Below are 27,341 nucleotides of genomic sequence, written 5' to 3'. Positions count from 1 at the left end.
CTGTATGCCCAACAGGAAGTTGTATTATTTCCAGTCTGGAGAGCAGGAGAGGTTTTCTATGGGGATTTGCTCCTGCTTTGGACAGTTCCTGACATGGACAGAGGAGGCAACAGAGAGCACTGGGTCAGACAGGAAAGAAAACACCACTTCCTGCTGGACACACAGCAGCTGATAAGTACTGGAAGACTTAAGTTTTTTTAATAGAAGTGAATTACAAATCTCTGGCACTTTATGGCACCAGTTGATTTGAAGGAAAAAAAATTTTGGTGGACTACCCCTTTAAGGCTGTTATTATAAAATAATGGCCGTTATTCACCGTTAAAGTTACTCTGTATCCACCAAACCGCACCACTAAACCGCTAGTACAGTCCGTTTGATGAGAGTAAATCCTTACCAGTCGTGTCTTTCAAAATGTGCCCGGTGCCTCGGTTAGAACTAAAATTTTTCTTTTAGGCTGGGTTCACACTATGTATATTTCAGGCTGTATTTGGTCCTCATGTCAGGTCCTCATAGCAACCAAAACCAGGAGTGGATTGAAAACCCAGAAAGGATCTGTTCACACAATGTTGAAATTGAGTGGATGGCCGCCATATAACGGTAAATAACGGCCATTATTTCAATATAACAGCCGTTGTTTTAAAATAACAGCAATAACAACAATAAATGGCGGCCATCCACTCAATTTCACCATTGTGTGAACAGATCCTTTCTGGGTTTTCAATCCACTCCTGGTTTTGGTTGCTATACAGCCTCAAATATACAGCCTCAAATATACGTAGTGTGAACCCAGCCTTAATCTGTAGCAGCCGAGTTAAGCTGGTGTGACCTAGAGTGTCTATGTCTCAGGTCTGCGACGCCTCTCCTTTCTTTTTTCCCCACCCTCCCCATTTCCCATGACCACACTTGTTTATACTGTGGCTGTGACCGGATTTGATGGAATCGGGTAGTCTGGAAGTATTGCCTTAGTGCGTATTGGTTTGTCTATATTCTCACCCTCCTCATCATTAGGAACACCCCCAGGCAGGATTTCTCCTATTCATCACTTGTCTAAACACTGCACATATGCTATAGCGATATAGGTGCAGTTTAGAAGAGTGATGAATAGAAATCCTGCCTGGGGATGTTCCTAATTATGAGGAGGAAGAAAGGAGAGGCGTCACAGACCTGGGGCACAGACGCTCTATTCCACACCAGTTCGGCTGCTACTGATTAAAAGATAATTTTTTGCTCTAACCAAGACACCGGGCACATTTTAAAAGACACGACCGGTAAGGATTTATTCTCATCAAACAGATTGTACTTGCAGATTGATGGGGTGGGTTGATGGATACAGAGTCACTTTAAATAACAGACGTCCAGTAAAAAAGTCCTTCATTTGGACAGTGTGTCAACATAGCCGTACTGTGACTCTGGACCTGGTGGAATTGCTGCAGAGTTAAAGCAATATACAGTGCAATACAACTAAGTGAGGGTTTCAAAATTGCATCCACATCCTCTCCATTACGTGCATGAGCCCAGTAGTCCTGGATATTCATGAGAAGCAGAAAACCCTGCCAGATATTGGCAGTTGGCAGTTATCTATCCTTGCTGTGTATAGGCAGCTGGAGGGCGGTGGGAGGGGTGTGACAAGAACCCTATTCTCCTGCATATTAGGAGAACGGCTGAACAGAATGATATCAGTAATACACCGATCTGTTTAGCATTTCTGTCACTAGTGTATGCTGCCCTCAGAACGGAATAAACCTAGTGACAGATTCCCTTTTAACGAATTCAGAGTTGGCCCCTAGCATGCGCTTAGCTCTAGAATCGGTTGTAGAAAAAAAAAAAGTAAAGTCTGAGTATTATTTTTTTGCATTCCATTATAAGAATTTTTAAACCAAAGCCCCGGATAGCATTCCTTATATCTGTCTATGACATGTTGTTTTACTTTGTTGCACATTTTTCTTTGTAAATTTGAAATTATTGTAAAAATCAATTGTGCCCGGCGGACAGGTTGTGTCAATTTTAGCAGCAATTTATTATACCCAACGCGCATATAAATAGAAAAGTTTCCCAAACTGCGAAACATCAAGCTCTGACAAACTTATCCCGTTTGCTTTATCAAACACTGTTTACGCTTTTTCATCTTTCAAAGCGTCGTCTCCATCCTCAGCACCCTGAACATTCTCCTACGGGGTCTTTCTACCTTTCTAGAAGGCAGGGGGTAGATCCAGTCAGCAGGGTTCAGGCCTTTCCTTGCACTTATGGATGTTAATTGCTTCCACGCAGTTGTGCAGGAGTTTCTTAGTCACTAAATAATGGAGGAGGCATAAAGACAAAGCTTTTAAGTCTTTCTTTTTCGAGCGAGCCCGAGGCGTGTTACTGGAGCTCGATAATATACTTAGCTCGTAATAACAAACACTGTTTACTTTGTAGACAAAAATAACATCAGCCGCGATAATAAATACATTTTGTGTTTTATTGATATCTTATTGGAATCGGACGGTCTCGCAGGGAAACGTCGAGCTGGACGAGTCCATTATTATTTCTGTTTCCACAAATGAACTGAGACTCTATCTCCAATAATGCCGGCAGCACTTGATTTGCTTAAATTATGTATACCCTGGCTGCAGAATTCAAAGGCTTCCGCTGTAGATCAGGAAATCTCCTGAGCCAAAAAATGCTCAAAATTCACCAATCATTTCTCTCTTTTAATCTATATAGACTCTCTCTCTCTCTCTCTCTCTCTCTATATATATATATATATATATATATATATATATATATATATATATATATATATATAATTTTGAGCTAATCTGATATTTTAGCTTTTGTAATAGTCGGAGCAATTTTTTTTACTTTAGAAATCTAGCGATTTTCTTTTCACAGAGCTAAATGATCAAATTCATGGTGCACGTAGCCGTCACTAGGGGGAGCTAAACAGCTGACTGAAGATGGACTCTTTATGACTTTATTAGGAGTTTAATAAACCAGTTTTTGATACCCTATCCTTGTTGGTATTTGCCAGAAATCAGAATTTTCATTGAGGCTATGTTCACAGGGAGTTTTTTTTTTGTTTTATAATAATGGTCGTTGTTGACAATTTTAACATTTTAATTGCAGGCACACCCAAATGTGCCTGCAATCCAAATGAAAGAAAATGATGTTGATGATGAACGTTTAAGACAACGGCCGTTGTTTGACATGGCCTTTGTCATTACAAAAGTGTGAACATAGCCTTAAAGTGGTAGTGCAGAAGATTTCTTTTTCTGCTTAATTAACACACATTACAAAGTTATATAACTCCCCCCCACCTGGAAGTTAAATAAAGTATACATACCAAAACACTGTCAACCCGTCCTCTTCTCCCGGGCGCCATCTTGGGTCGATGTCGTCACAGCATGGGGCAGTCCTGGTCTCCTTCCTCTTCCCTGTCTTCCACAGCAGTGAATGCTTAAACACCCACTGATCATCAGAAAGAAGACCAGGACAGTTTATTACAGAAGGCGAATAGATTCCAAGTATTGTGTACAAATGTCTCATTATCAGAAAAACCACAAAATAAAGGTAATCTATAAAATAAAAAAGGTTGGGAAATGTCCTAACAAGCAAGTCTGGATGGATTCCAACATAAAATAAAATAGTTATACCAAACATAAAAACTCAACTTGCAACTTTTTCCCGCTGAAAATAAGTTTTTCAAACAGAATTTAAAGTGCAGAATTGGGCAAAATAGCAGAATAACAGCATTACAGTATTGTAAGCTGCAACAAGTTGTCACTGTTTTATTGGATTTTATTGATGCTGAATACTTTAATTTTTTTTTTGTTTACTGGTTTTGTTTTTTGTTATGGCAAGTCTTAGCTGTACTTACTTCCTTAATGCTGGTTTCCCATATGGCAATTTTTTTTTTTATTTTTTTTTAAACTGACACTGATGTTTTTGTGCCAAAGGCAAAAGAGGATTCAAATGGGATGGAAGGGAGAACATGTACTGCTCTTTCCTAATGGATCCCCTTCTGGTTTTGGCACAAACACTGCAGCCGCAGTTTTCCAAAAAACCTGCCATATGTGAAACCAACTTTATTCCCACTGGCATTTTGTATATCAAGAACACCAGTATACAATGCAATCACAAGGTGCTGATTGCTTGTCATGGCAGCCAGGGGCTTATTGAGGGCTTCAGCCCCTAATGAGGACAAACAAATATTCAAATTAAAAAAATACTATATAACAATAGCATGCGGAAATGTCCAAACTATTAAAATGCTGTTATTGATTCTGCACAATTAATGGCCTAAACTGCCACAATCATAAGTTTGCATTTCTGCGGTTACTCTTCTGAACTTCAGTGATGTGGTGGCGCTGTTTTTTCAAGAATGTACAGTAGTCGTGTTTGTTCTAAGCCTGGATAACCCACGCCTGGACTGGTAGATGTTAAAGGGGTAGTTCACAAAAAAGAAAAATTCTTTCAAATCAGTTGGTCTCAGCAAGTGCCAGAGATTTGTAATTTACTTCTATTTAAAAAAAAAAATCTTGTCTTCCAGTACTTAGAAGCTGCTGCATGTTCTGTATTATTTCCAGTCTGACATAGTGCTCTCTTTTTTGTGAACTACCTCTTTAATACATTTGAGTGGGAGGAACCCAAGAAGATTTTTTTCAGCCTTCAAAAGTGTTTCCTCTATTTGATTTTGTATCTGTATTATCAGAAGGAACAGAACAGGAGGATTTTTGTAATCGGAATTGCTTCCCAATAGTAAATCCTGTTTAGCACAATCTTAATTCATCATACGCATAGATTGCTGTAACAGGCTAAATCGCTCGGTAATAACATTTTTTAAGCCTCAAAAGCTGAAATGAATCCATTGCGCCTTTTAATTTTTATTGCTAACACTTTTCCACAAATTTGAAAGCGTATTTTTATTTATTCGTTTATAGTTTTGCTGCTGGGAGTTTGAGTTTTTATTTGTGCGTATACATTTGTGGGGGACGGATGGATGTGTGTTTATATACACAACAATATTCCACTTTTCCAGCACCAGATTGTATTGTCAGAGATTATTATTCTAGGGCCCCACTCTCTATCATTCAACACACAGATATGCAAAAAGAGTCCATGGAGCCTCATTTAAGAGTCTTGAAACACGGAACTAGCCAGATATTTCTCCAAGGAATGACCGAGCCAAGGGATGGCTCCTTTAAGGAGACCACCAAAACCACCATATTAGGTGGCCCTTTTACTCAATATCCATCTCAATCCATCTAAGACTATGGCAAGAGAAATTCCGAAGTCAGGTATCAATCCACAGACAGCTGTTTTGGGATGTTGCCCCTCATCAGTACGGAATAGGATTCTGGCTAGGTGAGAGCAATGCCTAGTAGACCACCATGGTTAAATGATCACTGATCTCAGGAAGATCAGCTAAAGAAGACACTGTAGGTTGCTAGTGAAAGTGATTAACACAGCAAAAAAGTAGGTGCATTGCCCCCTGGGAAAGACAAACATACAAAAAGAGTCCATGGAGCCTCATTTAAGAGTCTTGAAACACGGAACTAGACAGATATTCCTCCAAGGAAGGACCTAGCCAAGGGGTGGCTCCTTTAAGGAGACCACTAAAACCACCATATTAGGTGGCCCTTTTACTCAATATCCATTTCAATCCATCTAAAAATATGGCAAGAAAAATTCCGAAGTCAGATATTCATCCACAGACAGCTGTTTCAGGGTGTTGCCCCTCATCAGTACAGACTAGGATTCTGGCTAGGCGAGAGCAATGCCTAGTAGACCACCATGGTAAAATGATCACTAATCTCAGGAAGATTAGCTTAAGAAGACACTGTAGGTTGCTCAATTTACGAGTCTAAAGGCCCTATTACACCAAGCGATTATCGGCCGTATTCGGCCGATAGTCGCTTGGTTTAATAGCTAGAGTTATAAGGCAACAATCAGCTGACAAGCAAGATGTCGGCTGATCCTTGTCTTTCGACATTTAAAAAAAAAACTACAACAATAGCGACTGTCTACTGGCCATCGCTCCATGCAACAGGAGCGGCAGCAGCAGACTGTAGCTCTCTCCTACGGGCCACCCAGACAATCCTAAAAATCGTTCAGGCAGCCGCTCCCTACGCTTCCCGCTTGCAGTCAGTGCTTGATCTGGAGCCACAATTTTTTTTTTTTTTTAAAAAGGAAGGTCCAATTAAAGATATAACCTAGTCATAAGGCACTGACCATAAAGGGGGATCCTAAAAGGGAATTTATCAGTCGTAATTTACTTTCTAAACTGCTGACACTGTTAAGCCCCTATTCCACGGGCCGACAGAGAGGAGCAAGCGAGCGCTGTCAGCGATTGTTTGCTCCTCGTTCCCTGCTCGCTGACGCCGCTATTACACGCGACGGCAGCAATGATCAGCTGACATGAACGATGACGGCTGATCGTTGCCTTCTATTCCACGGGACGTCTATCAGCTGTAACGGCCGATAATCGTTCTGTGGAATAGGGCCTTTAGATTCTGTTAGTTCAAGGGGACACACAGTACCTTTCATGTATCCAGCTGTGCTTCTAGAATGTACAAAAAAATGCTTTAATTCTATAGTACAAGGGGGGGGGGGGGGAATTTATCAAACTTGCACCCGGTGTATTTTCTGAAAAATCTGTGAATGTTTCCTGAAGTACGCCCGAGCAAGGGTGGGGGGAGGTGCGGCCACCTTCCTGCCTGAATTATTAGAATTTACTCCCACTAGCAGGTGTAAATATACTAAGAGGTGCACAATTCTCAGTAAATCCGGCAGATGTGAAGCTACCATATGGCAGTCACAGAAATCTACAGCAGCTATGAGCCAGTATAGATGTTTGGGACCGCTATATGGCAGCATCACATCAGCCGGATTTATTAAGCGCTATGCCCCTCTTAGTAAATCAGACATGGGGCATAGGGGTGGGACTTGTAAGACCAGCATAGGGGTATGCCCCCACCCCCCAAAAAAAAGTGTAAAAGGGGTACTCCAGTGAAACTTTTTCTTCCAAATGAACTGGTTTCGGAAAGTTATATAGATTTGTCTTTTACTTCTGTTTAAAAATCTCCAGCTTTCCAGTACTTATCAGCTGTTGTATGTCCTGCAGGAAATGTTGTTTTCTTTTCAGTCAGTCTGACACAGCGCTCTCTGCTGCCACCTCTGTCAGAGACAGGAACTGTCCAGAGCAGGAGATGGTTTTTTTATGAGGATTTGCTGCTGCTCTGGACAGTTCTTGGCATGGACAGAGGTGGCAGCAGAGAGCACTGTGCCAGAATGGAAAGAATAAACCACTTCCTGCAGGACATACAACAGCTGATAAGTACTGGAAGACTGGAGATTTTTAAATAGAAGTAAAATACAATTTTATGTAACTTTCTAAAACCAGTTGATTTGAAAGAAAAATATTTTTCCTTTAAAGAAGCTTTCACAAAATTCAGAAAAGCTGCAAGCTAGAATGCCGCCTCACTCCCCGTCCGTTCTTGATTGACAGCAGGAAACGAAGTCCCAAGCAGAAACAGGTATAGGAGAAGGGAATAAGGAGGTTTTACAGCTTACTGCACCTCAGAAGCTCGGGAAAGCCTTTGTACTAGAGAATAAAAGCATTTTTTCTACATTCTGCAAGGACGGCTAGCTATACGAAAGGCAACAAGTGTCTCCTCACCCCAACAGCTATCCAGCAGTGCCAGCCAAAGACGACAGATTTTCTTTTACTAGTGTGTTATGATTTAGATCCCGGTCCCAAGTCCTAGTAATGCTGTGACCTGTGGTACAGGTAGTGCCCAACAGTATCTGCAGCTGTCACCAGATGGGGAGCCCCATACAGGGCGACATGAGGAACGGACCTTTGACGGCCTTGTATTTCTCTTTATACAGGACAAATAAATGAAGAGTTAAGGAACCCATCAGGGGAAAAAAAATCTTACCATTCTGCCTTTTGAAGTTTCCCATCAGAATCTGCCGGCAGAATGGGTCTATTGTTCAGCTGTGTGAACGTGTTTGTAGAAGATTAAATCATTTTGCAATAACCGTCTCGTTTCTGGGGCCAACACAAATGTACTGAACAAATGGCGGTTTGTTTCCTACTCAAAAAGCCACATTAAAACTAAGTGTCTCTAATTCCAAGTCACAACATTATCCCAAATTCATTTTCTGTTTGTCTGAGTTCCAAGCAGATGATTATAGTCGGGCAGTGATTCACTGGAATATCCTGATTTGTCAGCGCATGAACGGACTTTCTGCAGATTGAGATTTCTGCATCAGAGACGCCGGAATATTTCATAGGTTTTGTTGTCCCTGCTTAGTGCCGCATTATACAGTGTACCCGCTATGTACATAATGTTTCCCAAAATAGGACAGCATCATATAAATTTTTGCTCCTAAAGATGCACTAGGTCTTATTTTCAGGATATCTTATTTTTACATGAAGAAGCACACTCGTACAGCACAGCAGGGACAGAGCGTATGGTTTGGGGGCTTCTGGCCACCAGGGGGAGCTTACCACAGCACACTTGTCCAGCACAGCAGGGACAGTGTATGGCATGGCAGCTTCCAGCCACCAGGGGGAGCTCACCACAGCACACTCGTACAGCACAACAGGGACAGTGTACGGCATGGTGGCAGGTGACCGGATAACATCAGACTGTGTGCAGCTGTACATCTGGCAGTAGGAGACAACGGGTATGGTGGCAGGCAACATGCCTTTTGATGCCTTGGCTACATATTTAGAAGTGACAGCCGCAGAAGGAAAGATCGGGTCACAGTCTTCATGTCCTGCATGCAGCTGCTTTGTGACAGGCGGCGAAGGTAGGGGACAACGGCGGCAAAAAAGAATCCCAGCTCCATGCCCTGGTGTTCTGTGTGGCGGCCATGCTTTCAAACAAAAACTTTGCTAGGCCTTACTTTCGGGGAAGGCCTTATATTTAGCAATTCAGCAAAACCTATACTAGGCCTTACTTTCAGGGGATGTCTTATTTTGGGGAAACAGGATAAACATTGACTATCCATCAACAATGGCCCTGTTCAGGGTGTGGGTTATATCAGGCAGGAAAATTACAGATGGTTCTTGTAAATTATTACCTGAAAGCAGGGAAAATGGGACAATGTAAGAATGGAAGTGACTGACAAAGAAGAAATCACAATCGATAGACGACCGGTCTAGTTGCCTGGGGGTGGGAGTGCTTTTTTAAATTACACATCCTTTTCCCATCAGCGTACTTAAATTGAATTATATTAGAGTCAAATGTGCTCAGTTTATTGAGAGATCTACAGTATGCCCTCATGCTGCCTTTACACACACATTTATCTGCCAGATTTTTGAAGCCAAAGCCAGGAATGGATTTGAGAAGAGATGAAATCTCAGTCTTTCCTTTATGACCTGTTCCCTGTTTATAGCCTGTTCCTGGATTTGGCTTCAGTGATCTCTCTGTGTAAACTCACCTTTAGTGCATCTTGGACAGTCTTTAAAGGACAACTCCGGCCAAAATGTATTTTTTTAATATGTTATTACATAGGGAAAGTTCCTAATGTACACTAATTATGGGAAATGTCACAAATTGGATGTATTTCACATCAAGTGTCCAGCAGGGGGCGCAGTATATGTAGAAGTCTATGTAGTGTAGTGTTTAGTAAGATTATTTTTTACAGTACAAAATCCTTTATCCTCTCTCCCACCCTGTGCTGCCGATTGCGAGCGATCACACCAAGAGATAGTGAGATGGACGGCAGGAAGGGAGAGAGGTGCCCGTGCATCTAACTACCTCCCTCCCTCCCTGCATGAAGCTGTGGGCCAGATACACGCTGTACTACTCATCCCATCATCTGCTCATGATATCAGCGCTTCTGACCTGTGCTCAGCCTGCACAGCACTGGGTAGGAAGGGAGAGAGGTGCCTGTGCGTCTGACTACCTTTCCCCCTCCCTCCCTATGCTGCCTGGTGCCGGTAGGTAGGGGGAGAGAGGGAGATGCAAGTGTCCTTGCTCCCCAAATTAATCCATAAAAATCAATAAAGGATTTTGTAGTGTAAAAAATCATCTCACTAAAACTACATCGAGTTCCATAGACAATACACTACATTGACTTCTACATATACTGCGCCCCCTGCTGGACACTTGAATTACACTTGATTCGTGATGTCGCAGTTTTTTAGAGAAATTGAAGCCTGCCTGATCTACTAAATTGACGGAAATAGCAGTATATGTGCATTTCCCATAATTAGTGTACATTAGCAATTTGTCTAACTTTCCTTATGTAATAACATATTAAAAAATACATTTTGGCCAGAGTTTTCTTTTAACAGAAACAGAAAATGAGGAAGAATAGATTTCCATCAATTTCGTGCCATTAGCCATGGTCCCTTTTCTACTTTTCTTGCCACTTTTCAAAAAGTGAGAAGCAAGAAGAATAAAAGGTTGCCGGATGCCATAATTTGCAGCTTTTGAACACAAATGCTTTTTTTTCCAATAACATATTTATTATTTTTATGTATAAAAGTTCAGTCCACATTTGTAAGCCAACAGTAAAACCACTTCTCCATGTTCTGCTTGTGAATCAGATTAGGTAAAATGTCTAGTTTCTTTGATATTTTGGATTTCATGCTGTTCTAATCTTTGATTTCGAGGTAATAGTCTTGGACCTTGGCTCAAACTTTTTATAGTTACAAATTGATTCACATAATTCTCCAGGTTAGAAAATCTAAAAATACTAAAAAATAAGTACAAAAGAGCTGATCTTCCCTCTAATTTGGATACATTAGTATAAAATCAGTGCTACTATTGACTATACCCTTCTTCTGACTATACTTTGATGCTGGGTGGTCCTACTCTAGACTATGGTTACTAACCTCTTCTGCCTATACCGTGGCCTGTAATAACCTAACAACAGTGATAGCTTGCAGAAAAGGAGTAGATAAGAAAACAGAACAATAGCAAGTGTCAGGGGCCAGATAGGATGGCCTCTTGCCTAATTAGAACAGTACTCTGCCGGGATGTTGTGAAGTGTATATGGGAACTTGAAGAAGTCCTCATACTCTATAGATGTCTTTGTTATCTTATCTGACCGCCTTCTGACGGTCAGGTTACTATCCTGATTGGTAGTACGAGTCCCAGGCCTCCATCTCTGGGGGGTAGCTGGCTTGTGGATTCCTTCCTACTCAGCCGAGTGAAGTTCAGTAGAGAGCGGCTATCTTGCACTGTGCTCTACTGGGGATCAGTCTTACTTTCCTCTCCTTTCTTAGGGGGTGACTGTCGTGAGAAAGGGGATTTACAGTGTAGGCAAGGGAGGGTTGCTCCCTCATCTCCGGCTACCCTGAGGCTAGGTCTAGCAATGCATAACTGAGGTTGCATCTAGCACTGGAAAACAGGTGTTCTCTCTTCTCCATCTAAGACTAGATTTTCGGCGTCCTGTCTGGCCTGAAGCCAGGCCGCAACTGACTAACTACAGTAAGACAATGTAAAAGGGAGGGGGGGGGTGTAGCTAAACCTTCCTTCCTGACTGCATCTGTGCCCTGGGGGAGTGTGACACCTAGTGGTTGGCGTAGGGTACAGCAGTTAACTGCACTAACTGTGGCACCTGAAAGACACACTTTTGCCTAGGTGTAAAGAAAACAACAAAACACGTAGTGGGACACTACACCTATACTGGCGTGCCTTTGCTTATACAGTCTGTGTAGAATCAACTTCCCAAAAATAGATTTTACTGTCATTGAATTACTTAGGGTGTCCTGAATACCATTTCCTAATACATCCCTCCATTCCTGACATATGTGGGTTTATGTTTTCTCTAGCAATTCAGTTAATAGTCCGATGGGCGTGAACCTTTTGGGGGTGGATATCATGTGATGCAATATCCTGCATACAAGCCCCTCAGAGTAAAACATTCACACCCCCTAACTGTGTTTCCACACCCATCATAATATTCACTCGTATTATCAGAATTAGGTTCACGACAACCTATTACATAAATCGTCAGGCAAATTATAAACCTACATATCTCAGGAATGGGGGGGCCTATCAGGAAACTGTAAAAGGTGTGTAATCAGGGCACCCCCAACTATTTCATGATAGAAATATCTCATAGGCTATTGGGCCTATTTAAATTTAACAATGAACACTAATTACTATGGCAAAGATGTTAAAGGAGTAGTTCACAAAAAAAAATCTTTCAATCCAACTGCTGCCAGAAAGTGCCAGAGATTTGTAATTTATTTATATTAAGAAATCTCCAGTCTTCCAGTACTTATCAGCTGCTGGATGTCCTGCAGGAAGTGGTGTATTCTTTCCAGTCTGACACAGTGCTCTCTGCTGCCACCTCTGTCCATGTAAGGAATTGTCCAGAGCAGCAGCAAATCCCCATAGAAAACCTGACTGGAAAGAATACATCACTTACTGCAGGACATACAGCAGTTGATAAGTACTGGATAACCCCTTTAATACAAGAAAATTACAAATCTCTGCCACTTTCTGGCACCAGTTGATTTGAAAGAAAATATTATTTGGTGCCCAAACCCTTTAATGTGACTTTATGTCTCATAATATGTTTTGTGGATTTGGTTTTGTGAACAATAATATTTATTCTAATTATTTTGTTTCAGAATTGAGGAGCTAAAGGAACTCGGGGAGCTGTCGGCACACTGGGACAATCTACGGCAAAGTGTTATAACTCATTACGAAGAAATGTTGGGTGACTACCAGGAAAGCCTGGCGGAGCTTGAAAAATATACAGGTACCTAAATACATCAAACTATAGCACAAGCACGCTGGGAAGGTTTTCTATTCAATGCACAAGTTTTCTTTAATTTTTTTGTTCTTTAGTATTTTTCAGCAGTAAATCTTGGATTGAGCCTATCAGTTTTTGATCCCCCAGCTTTACTAAAAATCTTATTTCCTCAGGTGAAATTAGAGATGAGCTGTGATTGGTTGATATGGGAAAAAGAGTAGTTTTAGTTTTTCAGGGTCCCAGTAGTTGTAGCCCCCAGATGTGGACAGGTAATAAATATTAATTGTGGGAAACCCCCTTTTTGTGGATAATAGAGATGGGGGAAACTGACAGCAAGGATACACAATGTTACCAGTTTCCAGTTACCTGTTAAGCGAGCATTGCAAACTGTAGTTACCTTTATCGTGGATGTCTGATCTGTTTTGTCTGCAAAAAAAAAAAAATAATAATAATAAATCATAATATTATGGGTAGGAGTGAATTAAAATTGCCACTTAATGACAAATAACGGCCGTTGCTTTAAAATAACAGTAATTATTTGCCATTAAATGACGGCCATCCATTAAATTTCAGCAGTGTGAGAACATAGCCTTTCTGTGTTTTCTATCCACACCTGGGTTTGGTTGCAAAGTACTGAGCAAAAATACTGTGTGTGAACATAGCCTTAGGGTAGGTTTACACTACAGAACCTGAGCTGAGAATTTCTGATGGATTGCGTATCTCATACCCGTTCACGGCCGCACGCCTTTACGCCGGCTCCATAGACCCCATTCTATGGGCGGCCCGATTCCGCTATCTGTTAAAATAATTGACATGTCGGAGCGGAGGGGCGCGCGGCCGTGAATGGGTACGAGCTACGCAATCCATCAGAAATTCCCTGCTCGGGTTCCGTAGTGTGAACCTACCCATAATATGTAACTGGAAACTAGCTGTATGGATGTTTTTATATCTGTGCAATCAGTTTCCCTTTAAATGCTTCAAATTTTCTTGGAACTAAAACAACACAATATTAGGACATGTTATCAAACAGAACACCCAAAATGCTTCATTTACACAACTGGATGTACACACATAGACAAACCGAGCGCACAGTGCTCCTCTCCTGACAGAGTGTCACTAAATCATGTGTTATAGATGATTATCTAAGAAATCATGTGTATTGATAACCTAAGAAAGGACACATGTGCTCGGTAAACCTTAATAGTGCATTTACACAGAGAGATTTCTCTGACAGATTATTGAAGCCAAAGTCAGAAATGGGTTGTAAAAGAGGAGAAATCTCAGTCTTTCCTTTATGACCTGTTCCCTGTTTATAGTCTTTGGCTGGCTTTGGCTTCAAAAATCTGTCAGATAAATCTGTCTGTGTAAACGCACCATTATGCTACGTTTACACGGAGCGATAATTCGCCCAATCGATCGTTTAACGATTTTGAAGCAACGATTTGGTTTTTATAACGATCAGCGTTTAGACGAATAAATCGTTAGAAAAATCGTAAGAAAATTCGTAAGAAAAATCGTTAATGCGATCGTTTTTAAGATCGCTTAAGCCCATCTTTTACATAGGGTGAATCTTTGAAAGACTGTTTACACGAAGCGATCTACGAATTTTTAGCGAACGACGAACGATGATTTAAAAACATGTTAAAAGAACAAAATTACCGATTTTTCACTCATCGCTTGATCGTTTACATGGAACGATTATCGCTCAATGAGATCGTTTTCGCGAAAATTCACCCGATAATCGTTCCGTGTAAATGTAACTCTGAGCTTTGTTAATGGGAACCAGTCTGTTTAGGCCGCCCTTTCTGAGGGCTCCATGAAGAAGTGTCAGACACGGATTCCGGCACTGCGTTACTTACACAACAACATGATTTGGTGACACTCCATTTCTAAGTGCACTGTATATACCGCGTTTTCCCGAAAATAAGACAGTGCCTTATATTAATTTTTGCTCCCAAAGAGGCACTATGGGGGGGATTTATCAACCTGGTGTAAAGTGAAACTGGCCCAGTTGCCCCTAGCAACCAATCAGATTCCACCTTTCATTCCTCACAGACTCTTTGGAAAATGAAAGGTGGAATCTGATTGGTTGCTAGGGGCAACTGAGCCAGTTCTACTTACGCCATCTTTGATAAATCTCCCCCTTTGTTTTATTTTCGGGGGATGTCTTATTTTTTCCCCACCCCCTCGGCCCAACCAGAACCCCCCCCCCCCCCCCCGAGAATACTCACCAACATCCTCAGTGTGTCCAGGAGCAGGTGCATGCGGCAGGACGTGGGGGCCGTGGACTAGTATGCCTGTGGACTGCTGGCTATGAATCCACGAGGGGATTAGGTGAGTCCATGGGGCGGGCAGGCGTTGGCTGGTGGCCTAACTTTCGAGGGGTGCCTTACTTTCAGAGGGTGCCTTAGTTTAGGGTGGGTTGCCTTATTTTGGGTGCGGGGTGCCTTACTTTAGGCTAGTTGATAGACTAGATGGGGTGCCTTATTTTCGGGGAAACCCGGTACTACACACAGTAATTATTATGTAAATAGAGATAAAGTGCAGACACATCTATCATACCTCCCAACCGTCCCGGATTTCGCGGGACAGTCCCGTTTTCGGGGTTCTGTCCCGCGGTCCCGGAACGGCCCCCCGTGTCCCGCATTTTAAGTGGCCCCAGCGAAAAAAACAATAAATCAGTTACTCACCTGTCCTCCGGTCCCAGCAGCTCCTCTCCCAGCAGAACGCGCACTCCCGTCATCCTCCGGGGCGGGCAGCGGGGGTACAGAGTCACTAACTGTACCGGAAGTGACCTGTTCATGAATCACTTCCGGTACAGTCAGTGTCTGTATACCCCGCTGCCCGCCCCGGAGGATGACGGGAGTGCGCGCTCTGCCGGGAGATGAGCTGCTGGGACCGGAGGACAGGTGAGTTACTGGTTTATTGTTTTTGCCGCTGGGGCCACACAAATGGGGGGATTGGCTACTCTGTGGGGCGCTATATGGGGTATTGGCTACTATATGGGGGGATTGGCTACTATGTGGGGCATATTTGGGGGATTGGCTACTATGTGGGGTATATATGGCGGCATTGGCTACTATGTGGGGCATATATGGGGGATTGGCTACTATGTGGGGCATATATGGGGGATTGGCTACTAGTTGGGGCACTATATGGGGGATTGGCTACTATGTGGGGCACTATATGGGGGATTGGCTACTATGTGGGGCACTATATGGGGGATTGGCTACTATGTGGGGCATATATGGGGGCATTGGCTACTATGTGGGCACTATATGGGGGATTGGCTACTATCTGGGGCATATATGGGGGCATTGGCTACTATGTGGGCACTATATGGGGGATTGGCTACTATCTGGGGCATATATGGGGGCATTGGCTACTATGTGGGCACTCTGGGGGTTTGGCTATTATGTGGGGCACTATATGGGGATTGGCTACTATGTGGGGCACTATATGGGGGGATTGGCTACTATGTGGGACACTATATGGGGATTGGCTACTATGTGGGGCACTATATGGGGGCATGGCTACTATGTGGGGCACTATATGGGGCATTGGATACTATGTGGGGCACTATATGGGGCATTGGATACCATGTGGGGCACTATATGGGGCATTGGATACTATGTGGGGCACTATATGGGGCATTGGATACTATGTGGGGCACTATGTGGGGGATTGGATACTATGTGGGGCACTATATGGGGCATTGGATACTATGTGGGGCACTATGTGGGGGATTGGATACTATGTGGGGCACTATGTGGGGGATTGGATTCTATGTGGGGCACTATGTGAGGATTGGATACTATGTTGGTCACTATATGGGGGCATTGGATACTATGTGGGGCACTATGTGGGGGATTGGATACTATGTGGGGCACTATGTGGGGGATTGGATTCTATGTGGGGCACTATAATGGGGGATTGGATACCATATAGGGCATTTTTGGCGGGATTGGATACTGTATAGGGCACTATTCAGTCAGCAGCATGTAGTGGCTATGGAGGGTTGATATAGGGGCGTGGCTATGGAGGGTTGCTATGGGGGTGTGGCTATGGAGGGTCAATATGGGGGCGTGGCTATTGGGACCGCGGCGCACATGTCCCTCTTTGCTCTTTGCAAAAGTTGGGAGGTATGATCTATATATATACAGAGAGAAAGTTTCCACGTCTCATGAATACGTCCGACTCCTACCTCACTGCGCTGCAATACGATGAAGTAAGTGCAGTCTGTGAATCATCCATTATGAGTGACAGACTGCTTACCTCAGCATATCAGTCACCGCTGTATACGGCTCTCCGAAAGGGCAGCATAGAGGGCCGGCGGGTTCCCTATTTATAGCCCCTGGAGCATGTGCCTGTCTGCGCTGACTTACTGACAGCTTCATTAGGACTGAGATGTTTTCTTCACATTGAAGATATCGAGAGCCGAGAATAGCATCTACACTAATGTATGTAAGCCTCCTTAAGATCTAAGCCACATGTTTTCCAGGCCTAGCTCCTACATTGCTGCCTGAAGCCTCACAATATTAGGACTCATTTGTTCTCAAGCAAGTGGTTTTTGTACCTCTAACAGGCCATCTTTTTTTTTTTTCTTTCTAGTTGTGATGTTTATTTTATACTTCATGTTTCTTGTCTTCTGAAGCGTTAAATGCTTCTTTTATTTTCTAATTGCAAATCATGTTGCGTTCCCACTGGCAAAAAAAATAAAAAAAACGCCTCACTCACAGTGAATGAAATTTTACTGTACAGGAGTGTTTTGTGTTTTGTCCTCTGCTCCATCTGAACTGAATGGCATAAATGTGTGTGTGTGTGTGTGTGTGTATATATATATATATATATATATATATATATATATATATATATATATATATATATATATATATATATTGGTCCAAAAGTAGGTGGACAGTACATGTAAAAGGGTTATGAAGGGGGAGATTTATCAAACATAGTGTAAAGTGAAACTGGCTTAGTTGCCCCTAGCAACCAGATTCCACCTTTCATTTCTCACAGACTCTTTAAGAAATGAAAGGTGGAATCTGATTGGTTGCTGGGGGCAACTGAGCCAGTTTCACTGTACACCACCAGGGAGATTTATTAAACATGGTGTTAAGTGAAACTGGCTCAGTTGCCCCCAGCAACCAATCAGATTCCACCTTTCATTCCTCACAGACTCTTTGGAAAATGAAAGGTGGAATCTGATTGGTTGCTAGGGGCGACTGAGCCAGTTTCACTTTACACCATGTTTGATAAATCTCCCCCTTCCTAACCCTATTACACATACTGTCCACCCTGTATAATTAATAATAATAATCAAATACTACAACAATTGCTCTTGTACGTGGCCGCTGGCTTTGTCTCCTGCTTTCTCAGGCTTAGGCGTGCCAATCTGCGGTTAAGGCCCTAGGGTGCCATTATGGTTCAGATGGCTGCAAGTTTATGTAATTGAACTCTGTGATTTGGGACAGTAAGCTTTTAGAGGGCTAGAAGCCGAGCTTTCATTGTTTTCTTCAGAAGTGTTGACATCATCAAGGAAATGCATTTACTAAAAACCTATTATGTTATGTTTATGCTGACTTGATAGAATTACATTAGGATCTCCTGAGTGCATACACTATAGCAGAGGGGATGAGGCTCCTAGCAGTGGGCCTGGTGGATGGATGTGCGCCAAGTATCCCGTAGCAGCACCATTTTTTTTTATTGCACACTGAAAAACCATTTCATAAAAGTATAGCACAGCAAAAAAAAAAACACCAAAAAACACAAAAGAGTCCCAGGGAAGAGGATAATACACCAAGAAGTGAAATCTAGACGAGAGGTCTGTGCGTTCATTATTCTTCTTTTGACAAGTCAATAAAAATGAGTTGTACTTCATCTTCTGGCTTTATATAATGCTATATTTAAAGTGTAGACAAAAACATAATGTGTGATAAATGTGGCATCATTTTCGCCAAGCTGGGTCCCTGTTGTAGACAGCGGGGGTCGTCTGTCACTTAAAATGCATTAACATATCTGCACATTAAATAATACTGCTCCGCAGATTACCGAGAAGGTGCACGCTGTGATGCCGCAATAAAAATCTTTTCATTTCTTAAGATTCGAGCACATAATAAAATCGAAAAGATGAACTGGAAAGATCCAACGCATGCACCCTGCTCCGACTGAAAGAAAAAATAATAATAATAAAAAATGGAAAATAACCATCTGCCTGCTGCACAACCGGGGGATGCTTAGTGGTGTTTTTTTGTGTGTGTTTTTTTTTTTTTTTTTTTTTAATTCCTGCTATTTTCCCCCCAGGGTCGTCTTTCAAATCCAGCTGCACAAAAGGAGAAAAGAGTCTAGAATTTGTTCCCATTAATCTCCATTTACAAAGAATGCGTGTTCACAGCCAAAAGTTAAAAGGTAAAGTTGTTGATCTGAAATAAAAAAAAGATTCTTAAAGGATTATATTAATATAAAAGTGAGCAGTTAGGTGGATGTCTTATTGCAATTATTGTATCCACGGTAAGATCGGGTAAAGCCTAGACCGCCATCATGGCAGAATGTACATACAGCATATGAGGAGGGGAGGACTGAAAGGAAACATGTCATGACTTTCATTCTTCCTGAGTCATTGGGGTGGTTTTCAGTTGTTTCACTCTGCCCGACTAACCATGATTGTTAGACCTTTCCCTATATTCAAACAGAGAGGGAGAGATAGCAATCAAAGCTGGGGCGGCAGGGGAAAGCTGCTTGGGAGCGCCCAATGAGATATTATTTAGTGATCTCTGGAACTTTTTAGGAGGGACTACTTTCTATGCAGGTCAATGGGGAGATATGGGAGAGCTGAGATGTTGTAACTAAGTACCCAACTGAGCAAAGTTCAAACAGAAAGCCAGAATCCCGGCACTGCCGCTACCGTGAGCATTCAGCATGAATAGATGCAGCTGCAGATGGAGTCTCATTTGTGGTGCTCTGTTCCCATGCAGCACACGTCTGTTCACATTAGACAAAGATCAAGGTGTCCCACAATGTAACGGCCATTTCACGCATGTGCGCTTCCTCTGGCCAATGGGAACATTCCTATTGGCCAGAGGAAACGCGTGTGCGCGAAACAGCTGTTGCCCTGTGGGACTTCTCTGTTGATCTTTGTCTGCTGTTGTTTGTTACCGGTGTTGTGTGCTTCACAAATTAATGATCATTCAACTGATTGGTGAGTGTCGTTGATCTGTCTCTCATGTAGTAAAGTACCACACTGCAAAGCATTTCTGGGAAATGCAGCTGCTTCCTGGTCACATGATCACACCGATGCTGGCAACAGAAGGTGAGCTACAGAGAGGAAAAAAGTAGCAATTTGCATATGGATACCGTTAGAAGAATAGTGTATATTACTCCAGGTCTTTATTTATTTATTTATTGTCCTTTTTACCCCTTTAACTGTTAAACTAGGATCCTAAAATTTTATCTGCTGTGCCCCCCCCCAATGGAGTTATGTATCCCCCTCCCCTCATCGAGCCATATGTCATAGTGTCTCAGCTTGCCCAATAAAGCCCCTGCCAGAGTGCACCTATCCTCTGCCCTATCTTACCCCTGCCACATCCCCTAAGTCATTTACTACTGTGTCACCCCCTGTTCCCCATACTGATGAAGGTGGGGTGAGGACCCAACCCCTCGCCTGTATATGGCCCATACATTTCTGATGGTGGTCCTTGTGCTGGCTTTTGTCCCTTAGAACTTGGTGTTTTCATCAGTTTCTCATTTTTTTCTTCACTTTCTTTTAAAGTGACTCTGTACCCACAATCTGACCCCACCCCCCCAAAACCACTTGTACCTTCAGATAGCTGCTTTTAATCCAAGATCTCTCCTGGTGTCCGTTAGGCAGGTGATGCAGTTATTCTCCTAAAAACAACTTTTAATCCTACAGCGCTGTGTTTAATGGCCGGGGCTTACATTTGTATATGCATTAGGCTGGCACCACCTCTCCGTCCTTCCTCCCCGCCCTCCTCATTATTTGGAATGATCCAGGAACATTTACTGCTGTTTGAGCTTTGCACAGGTGTCTTAACGATCTAGCCCATGTTCATTATGCACACAGGTGGGGAATAGGAAGCAATCTGCCTGGAGCATTCCTAATGATGGGGAGGAAGGACATAGAGGTGGTGCCAGCCTAATGCATATACAAATGTAAGCCCCGGCCGTTAGACACAGCGCTGCCGGATTAAAAGTTGTTTTTATGACAATAACTGCATCACCTGCCGAACGGACCCCAGGACAGATCTTGGATTAAAAGCAGCTATCCGAAGGTACAAGGTGTTTGGGGGGGGTCAGATTGTGGGTACAGAGTCGCTTTAATACACCATTTTATATACTTTTTGTGTTTGTTTGTTTTTACTATCCATCAAAGAAATGATTAATTGAAACAATAAAATAAAGGCATAAAATTGGGAATCATTACAATCCGTCCGGCGTCTGTAGTGACTGTTAGATACTCTCTATATAGATGAAAACTGATCTGGCAGTATGCTGATTTCAGATTCGTCACAGGTTTTGCCAAAACCGATATTGGAACCAACACGGGAAAAAACGTAATGGAAAACCATGGACCTTTGTTCTGTGTTTTGGATCCACTCCTGGCTTTTTGTAAAGATACAGAGCAAACACTGATCCAAACTACATGTGGATCCAGCCTCATAAAGCTAGAAGAGGGCAAGACAAAACAGAGATATAATAAAATTTACTATGACCCAGTTCCTTTAGGAAGGTGCCCAATCAAATCAATGACAGTGTCAGATTGGTGGGAACTGGAAGGGGTGAGGAAAAGTTCAAAGAAACAATTTTGTAGACTAATACTATCTACAATTATGCTGCCCATGCCATGACTTTTGTAGCCTGGGATACAAACATATCTGTGCATGTGCTTGCTCCAGTACCATTGGCTATAATTTCCCAAATTTAATCAACTAATAGCTAGTTTAGTTTAGTCTTTTCCAGTATATGTTAGAAGTGCGACGCAAAGTGTAGCTCATGTGTGGGAAATGGAATGAGCATAAAGTCAATGGTGCCTGTGCCAGTATGTGTACAAATATATGTCGGCATCACATTTTGACAGGTCACCAACATATATGTGAAATGTAGGTTTTAATATCATCTTTCTATTTGGACACTTTTAGCAGATGTTCTGTTTAAAGGGAATCTGTCACCTAAAACTTCTTTTACTGATGAGAGTCAGATACGAAAACAAATTCTTTTATTCCAATTTTCATCTTTTTTTCTGACTGTCATTTTTATTTATTTCACTTTTTGACATTTTTATGGGGGCGGCCATCTTTCCTGGGTTGTTCTTACCAGCATTTAGTGACATGCTTTACAGCAATACTAATGGACATAGACAACAGTAGACAGAGTCTGTCCCCTTTAGATGAAAATGAGACATTACTGAGCACTCTCTGTGACCTGTGAAGAGGTCATTCCACAGGGAGCTGCTATTGTCTCCTCTATCACATGATGCTGCAATGCTGTACAGATCACTTTACAGCAGCCTCCTCTTATTACCACAGACAGAACAGGAAGTCTCAGCTTAGTTTTAGCCCCGAGTGGTGAGAATGAAAACTGCAAGATATCAGGATTATTTTATAATGAAAAATTTGGAAAAATTTCACCTAAAATTATTTTAAAATTATTTAAACAATAAACCATTATTATTTTAACAACAAACCGTTTTCCGATGACACATTCCCATTAACACTAAACTTCTATTGCAGGACTGCTGTTCTAGGCAATGGCCCACAAAATTGCCTACATGGCTACCATCTGAAATTCTCACTACTAACAATCGTGTTCGAGCAGTCACAAAAAAAGTTGCACTTGAAAAGGGTCATGTATTATTTTGCGTATAGACAGTTGACATAATTAGAATCCCCGCCGCTTGCTATACATTTTCCTTCCACCTCTAAAGAGGATAAAATCTCGGTAAAAAGGAAGTAGGACATCATCAAAGCTGCAGAAATAGATGTATTATTTCTATTCCTGGACATACGTCTCAAGAAACCAATAAAGGAGAAGAGAAATAGATCCTTAGTCCGGTATGTCTGAGAGTGGTCAGCAGGGAGGAGTGACTTACACATCCTTAGACAAATGATGTTGCACTAGATAGTAATTGAGGAAACCTCCAGTTTATTGCCCTCCGTTCTCGCGAAGCCTTGGAACCGTGCTTCACTTTTATAAGCCCATTTCTACAAAGTCCTGTTAAGATCCTGCAGAGTAAATCAACATTACAGAAGCCCATTGCCGGCCGATATGCAGAGAGGGACGTTTCTTTCCCGTAATTTCCTGTAATTTTTTTTTTTTTTACCGAGCTTAATCAAGGTTTGTGTATCAAGAAATGAATGGGACTCGAAGAGGGAAATGACAAAAATGTAAATCTGTAATGAGGAAATCTTCAGTAAAGGAAATGAGCCGTGTTGCCTGGTCTCTCGCTGAGAGGAGAAATAACCTCCAGTTTGCTTGGCGTGGCTCTGATTGTTCGGAATTCTTCTCTTCATCTTCATGCATTATGCAAATGACATGTAACAGTAACAGGAGCTGCGAGTGTCATAAAGATATGATCACTCTCTGCGGCACTCAGAGCGTATCACCCAGAGAAGAAAGCACCTGTCAAGCTAGTAGGGTACATTTGCAGTGTTTTATAATACATGACAAAAGTTGTTGATGGTTACATTACTCTTTAGACTCTACATCGTAAAATGTTTTGACGTAGTTCTATGGAACGGCTTTATATCATGAAGTGGTTATTTGTGTTAAACTAATGATTTTGCACCCGAGATACACTCTGGTGGATACGCCGCTCTGCTAATAATTACATCTCGCTGCCACTAATGCATTAACTTAAAGTCACCATTGTAGCTGTTCTTACAACTAGCGGGAAGGGAAAATGGAGACGTTGCCAATACAGACCGATCGGATTTCAGATTTTATTCCAAGAAATGGACAACTGCCCCAGGATTTCTTTGCTCCCACATTAGGTTTACCTCAACTGAAAAATTCTCTTGTGGTAAGACTGGGTTCACACTACAGGTTTTCTTGGCAACATTTGTGTGCATCGGTTTTGACCCGTTTTTCCATTAACTTTCATTTAAAAAAAAAAACAAAGTCAAAACGCATGTGGTCGACCACATTTTTGTGTACGCTTAAAAAAAAACAGATGCTTTTTGATCTTTTTTTTTTTTAATAAAAAATTGAAAAATAGATCAAAACGGGTGCGCACAAATACATCAGTTTTTCCATCTGTTTTTACAAAAACGTAGTGTGAGCCCAGCCTAACCCACTTATAATAAGGCCTAGTTCACACTTGATGGTTTGCTTTTAGTAGAAATACTGCAGCCAGTTGTCAGATGACAGATTGTTGTTCAGTTTAAGTATACAAAAAAGGAGTCCGCGGAGCCTCAGTTGCGAGTCTCAAAACACGGGAATAGCAAGATATCTCTAGCCTGTTGCCACGGGGTGCCTCCATGATAGGGAGAGCACCACACCACCCTGATAGGTAGCCCCTTAAGTCCCACTCGGTTGTGAGTATTGGAACATAAATAGGGAAACAACAGGGTGGCCCCTTTTGTGTCAAAGTCTAACTCAAGGTGCGAGTATTGGGACATGACAAGGGCTTGCCAAGGCGGGCCTCCATCCACAGACAGCTGTTTCAGGGTATTTGCCCCTCGTCAGTGTGGAGCAGGATTCTGGCTAGTTGGGGCAATGACAAATCAACCAACAAAACTCAGCAGTTTAAGTACAGCTGTATTGTGGGTGTGTAAAATTGACCTAAAATGGTCACTTTTACAAACGTCAAATGGACGTTTCAGACAACGTCCCTTAATTTGATTGTCTATATGATCATTCAAATATTACCCCAGAAAAGCCCAGAAGTCTTGGGCAATGGGTGTCTCACTTATGCAGCTGTCATCCACTGCCTGTAGTTAGGGAAATGCCATCTATAGAAGTAGAGCGACAAAAGGCCCTATTACACTATGTGATTATTGGCCGTATTTGACCGTTTACCGGCCACATAGTTTAATAGCTCATGTTCAAAGGCAGCATTCAGCCAACATGTACGATGTAAAGATCGCCTGGGCAGCCCCACCCACAGCTCCCCATCCCCCTCCTCCCCGCTAATGGTTGCTTTTAATGCTTTGCAGGAAAGAGAGCCTTGATTGCGTGCATGCATCCCGAATCTGTCTGTTGTGCATGCCATATTGGTCTATGTTGCGCTTCACAGGGTCCACACTGTGCCTAAAAGTTACAGCAAAGTTTCTTTAAAAAGTCTTACTTTACATTGATTAAATCCCATTTCTGTGCTATTGTACTATAAAACATCACTGCTATTCCTGTAGCCGGTAATAGCGGTGGACGTACACCCATATGTCAAGCATCTCCACGTCCCTGCTGAAGTATTCTAAAAAGGATTGTATTGGTGTTTTTAAGGCACAAAGTCAGTACGGCTGGTTTCAGACAGCTGTAATGAGGACACATTTTAGAGTTTAATACACAGACCTCCTATGGTTCTACTGAATTGAGCTAAGTAAGCAGCGCTGCGGGTGGTCGGGATATTACGGCTAAAATATGAACTCTACCACAGCCTAAAACCAGCCATTTAGCTCAATGGGACACTCCAATTAAATCATTCCAGTATGGGGATGCCCATATCTCCTCCTGGACTATCTTTTCATTGTTCCTAAAAGTTGTGGAAAGTATTTTTTACTGTATAAACTTTGCTTTTCATACATTTATATTCAGCAATTGTAATTTTAGACTTTTGTTGCTTTCTATCAGGAATATGAATGGTTTTCTACAATCCTGCAGGAACGATGATAGTAAGGCGGCTTTATATGTAAATGCCGCCTTGCTTTATTGTGTTCTGAAGCGTTATTATAGGACTACAGGGTGCGATGATAATTTAAACTGAATTATTAAAAAAAAAAATCTTATTGTTCAATTGTGCAGCTTTTGGCTCTGAAAAGACTAATAAATGAGAGAGAGAAAAAAATTCTCTTATGATTCCCATCAAATATTTTTCATTTTTGTTTAAGGGGAAACCTTTATTGCTTTGTATGGAGATAGTTTATTTTGCAGCGCCGCTGTATGCTTGGCCGTCATGCATTATGGAAGACAAAAGGCGGCTTTCCACGTAATGACAGATCTGCATACTTAGCATTGTCTCATTTACATTTAATTAATGCATAATTCAGACCTTTTTATACTTACAGAGAAAACTATAACATATTGGTTCACACCGTGATGCAAAACAAAGCTGTAACTTGGGATATGGCGACTATTAAAAGCTAGTTAGTTGTGCTTACTCGAGAAGATGAACTAGCGTTCTCCAGACTCCGCCGCCCCGCTGTTCTTGTTAATTAATCACTTGTTAATAGAATATGTACACGCGGTTTCCTGTTCCATTGATTCAGAGCTTCATCATATCGCTACTACCGGATTCCATTCAAGTCCTCCTTTCTCTCTCCAGACGCCCTGTATGATGTCATCACCATTGGTGCCCCAGCAGCACATTCTCAGGGATTCAAGAGCGGCGGCCTCAAGAGACTCCTTACTAGATTTGAGGCCGAAAAGCGAAAGTAAGTACCAAAGCCTCAGTAAGAACATAGTAAGTACCAGTGCTAAACTACAATACTGTGAATTAATTATACCAGGCTCTGTGTGTTTTTTTTATTGCATTATATTAAGCGCTGCGGAATCTGTTGGCGCTATACAAATAAGGCTGGGTTCACACTACAATCCGTTTTTTTTTTTTTTTCATTATTTTTTGCAAAAAACTGATGCATTTGTGTGCATCTGTTTTTTAACTGTTTTTCCATTGACTTCTATTATTAAAAGAATCAATATTTTTTAACGTACGTAAAAATGTGGTCAGCTACTTTTTTGTGTACTTTAAAAAAAAACTGATGCTTTTTGATCCTTTTTTTATAATAGAAGTCAATGGAAGAACAGATCAAAACAGATGCACACAAATGCATCTGTTTTTTCATTTATTTATTTATTTTTTTTGCAAAAACGGATGAAAAAAACTGATTGCAAAAAATGTAGTGTGAACTCAGCCTTAGTAAATATTATTATTATTATTATTATTATTATTATTATTATTATTATTATTATACTATGGAACAAATATTTACAATTAGATTTTTTTTTCAAATACTGCTGTATGTCCTGCAGGAAGCGATGTATTCTCTCCAGTCCTTATCAGCTGCTGTATGTCCTGCAGGAAGTGGTGTATTCTCTCCAGACTTTGCTACTGCTCTGAATAGCACTGTGCCAAACTGGAGAGAATACACTACTTCCTGCAGGACATACACCAGCTGAAAAGTACTGGAAGACGTGAGATTTTTTAACAGAAGTAAATTACAAATCTCTAGCACTTTCTGGTTCAAGTTGATTTGAAAGATTTTTTTCCCCCTGAACCACCTTGGGTGCTAGTATTCCAAGCATGTAGGGAAGGGCAAATACAGTGCACGAAAATATGGGGATTTAGCCCTGAAATATAAATTTAACCAAGTTCACAAAGAAATCTCAATCAGAGATAATTCCAATAATCAATATACATGTAATAATTGTTTTTTATTTAAATTGATAATCTTCTA

General features: G+C 41.7%; 1 protein-coding gene across 9 annotated transcripts in view; it reads left to right on the top strand.

Moving 5' to 3' along the window:
* INPP4B (inositol polyphosphate-4-phosphatase type II B) overlaps positions 1-27,341 on the top strand; it is a 394,433-nt gene that overhangs the window by 285,881 nt on the left and 81,211 nt on the right. For all 9 annotated transcript variants that reach the window (XR_011364011.1, XM_069978640.1, XM_069978642.1 and 6 more), the window contains 3 exons: positions 12,584-12,714; positions 19,018-19,122; positions 26,210-26,318. Coding sequence is in view for 8 of the 9 variants with exons in the window: in XM_069978640.1 (XP_069834741.1) it covers positions 12,584-12,714; positions 19,018-19,122; positions 26,210-26,318 (345 nt within the window). In the remaining variant the exon portion in view is untranslated. The remainder of the gene's footprint in view (positions 1-12,583; positions 12,715-19,017; positions 19,123-26,209; positions 26,319-27,341) is intronic.

The sequence above is a fragment of the Dendropsophus ebraccatus genome, chromosome 7 (genome assembly GCF_027789765.1).
Source record: "Dendropsophus ebraccatus isolate aDenEbr1 chromosome 7, aDenEbr1.pat, whole genome shotgun sequence".
In the NCBI taxonomy this organism is placed as follows: domain Eukaryota; kingdom Metazoa; phylum Chordata; class Amphibia; order Anura; family Hylidae; genus Dendropsophus; species Dendropsophus ebraccatus.
The sequence above is the reverse complement of the archived record's forward strand: the minus strand, read 5'-3'. Positions and strand labels throughout refer to the sequence as shown.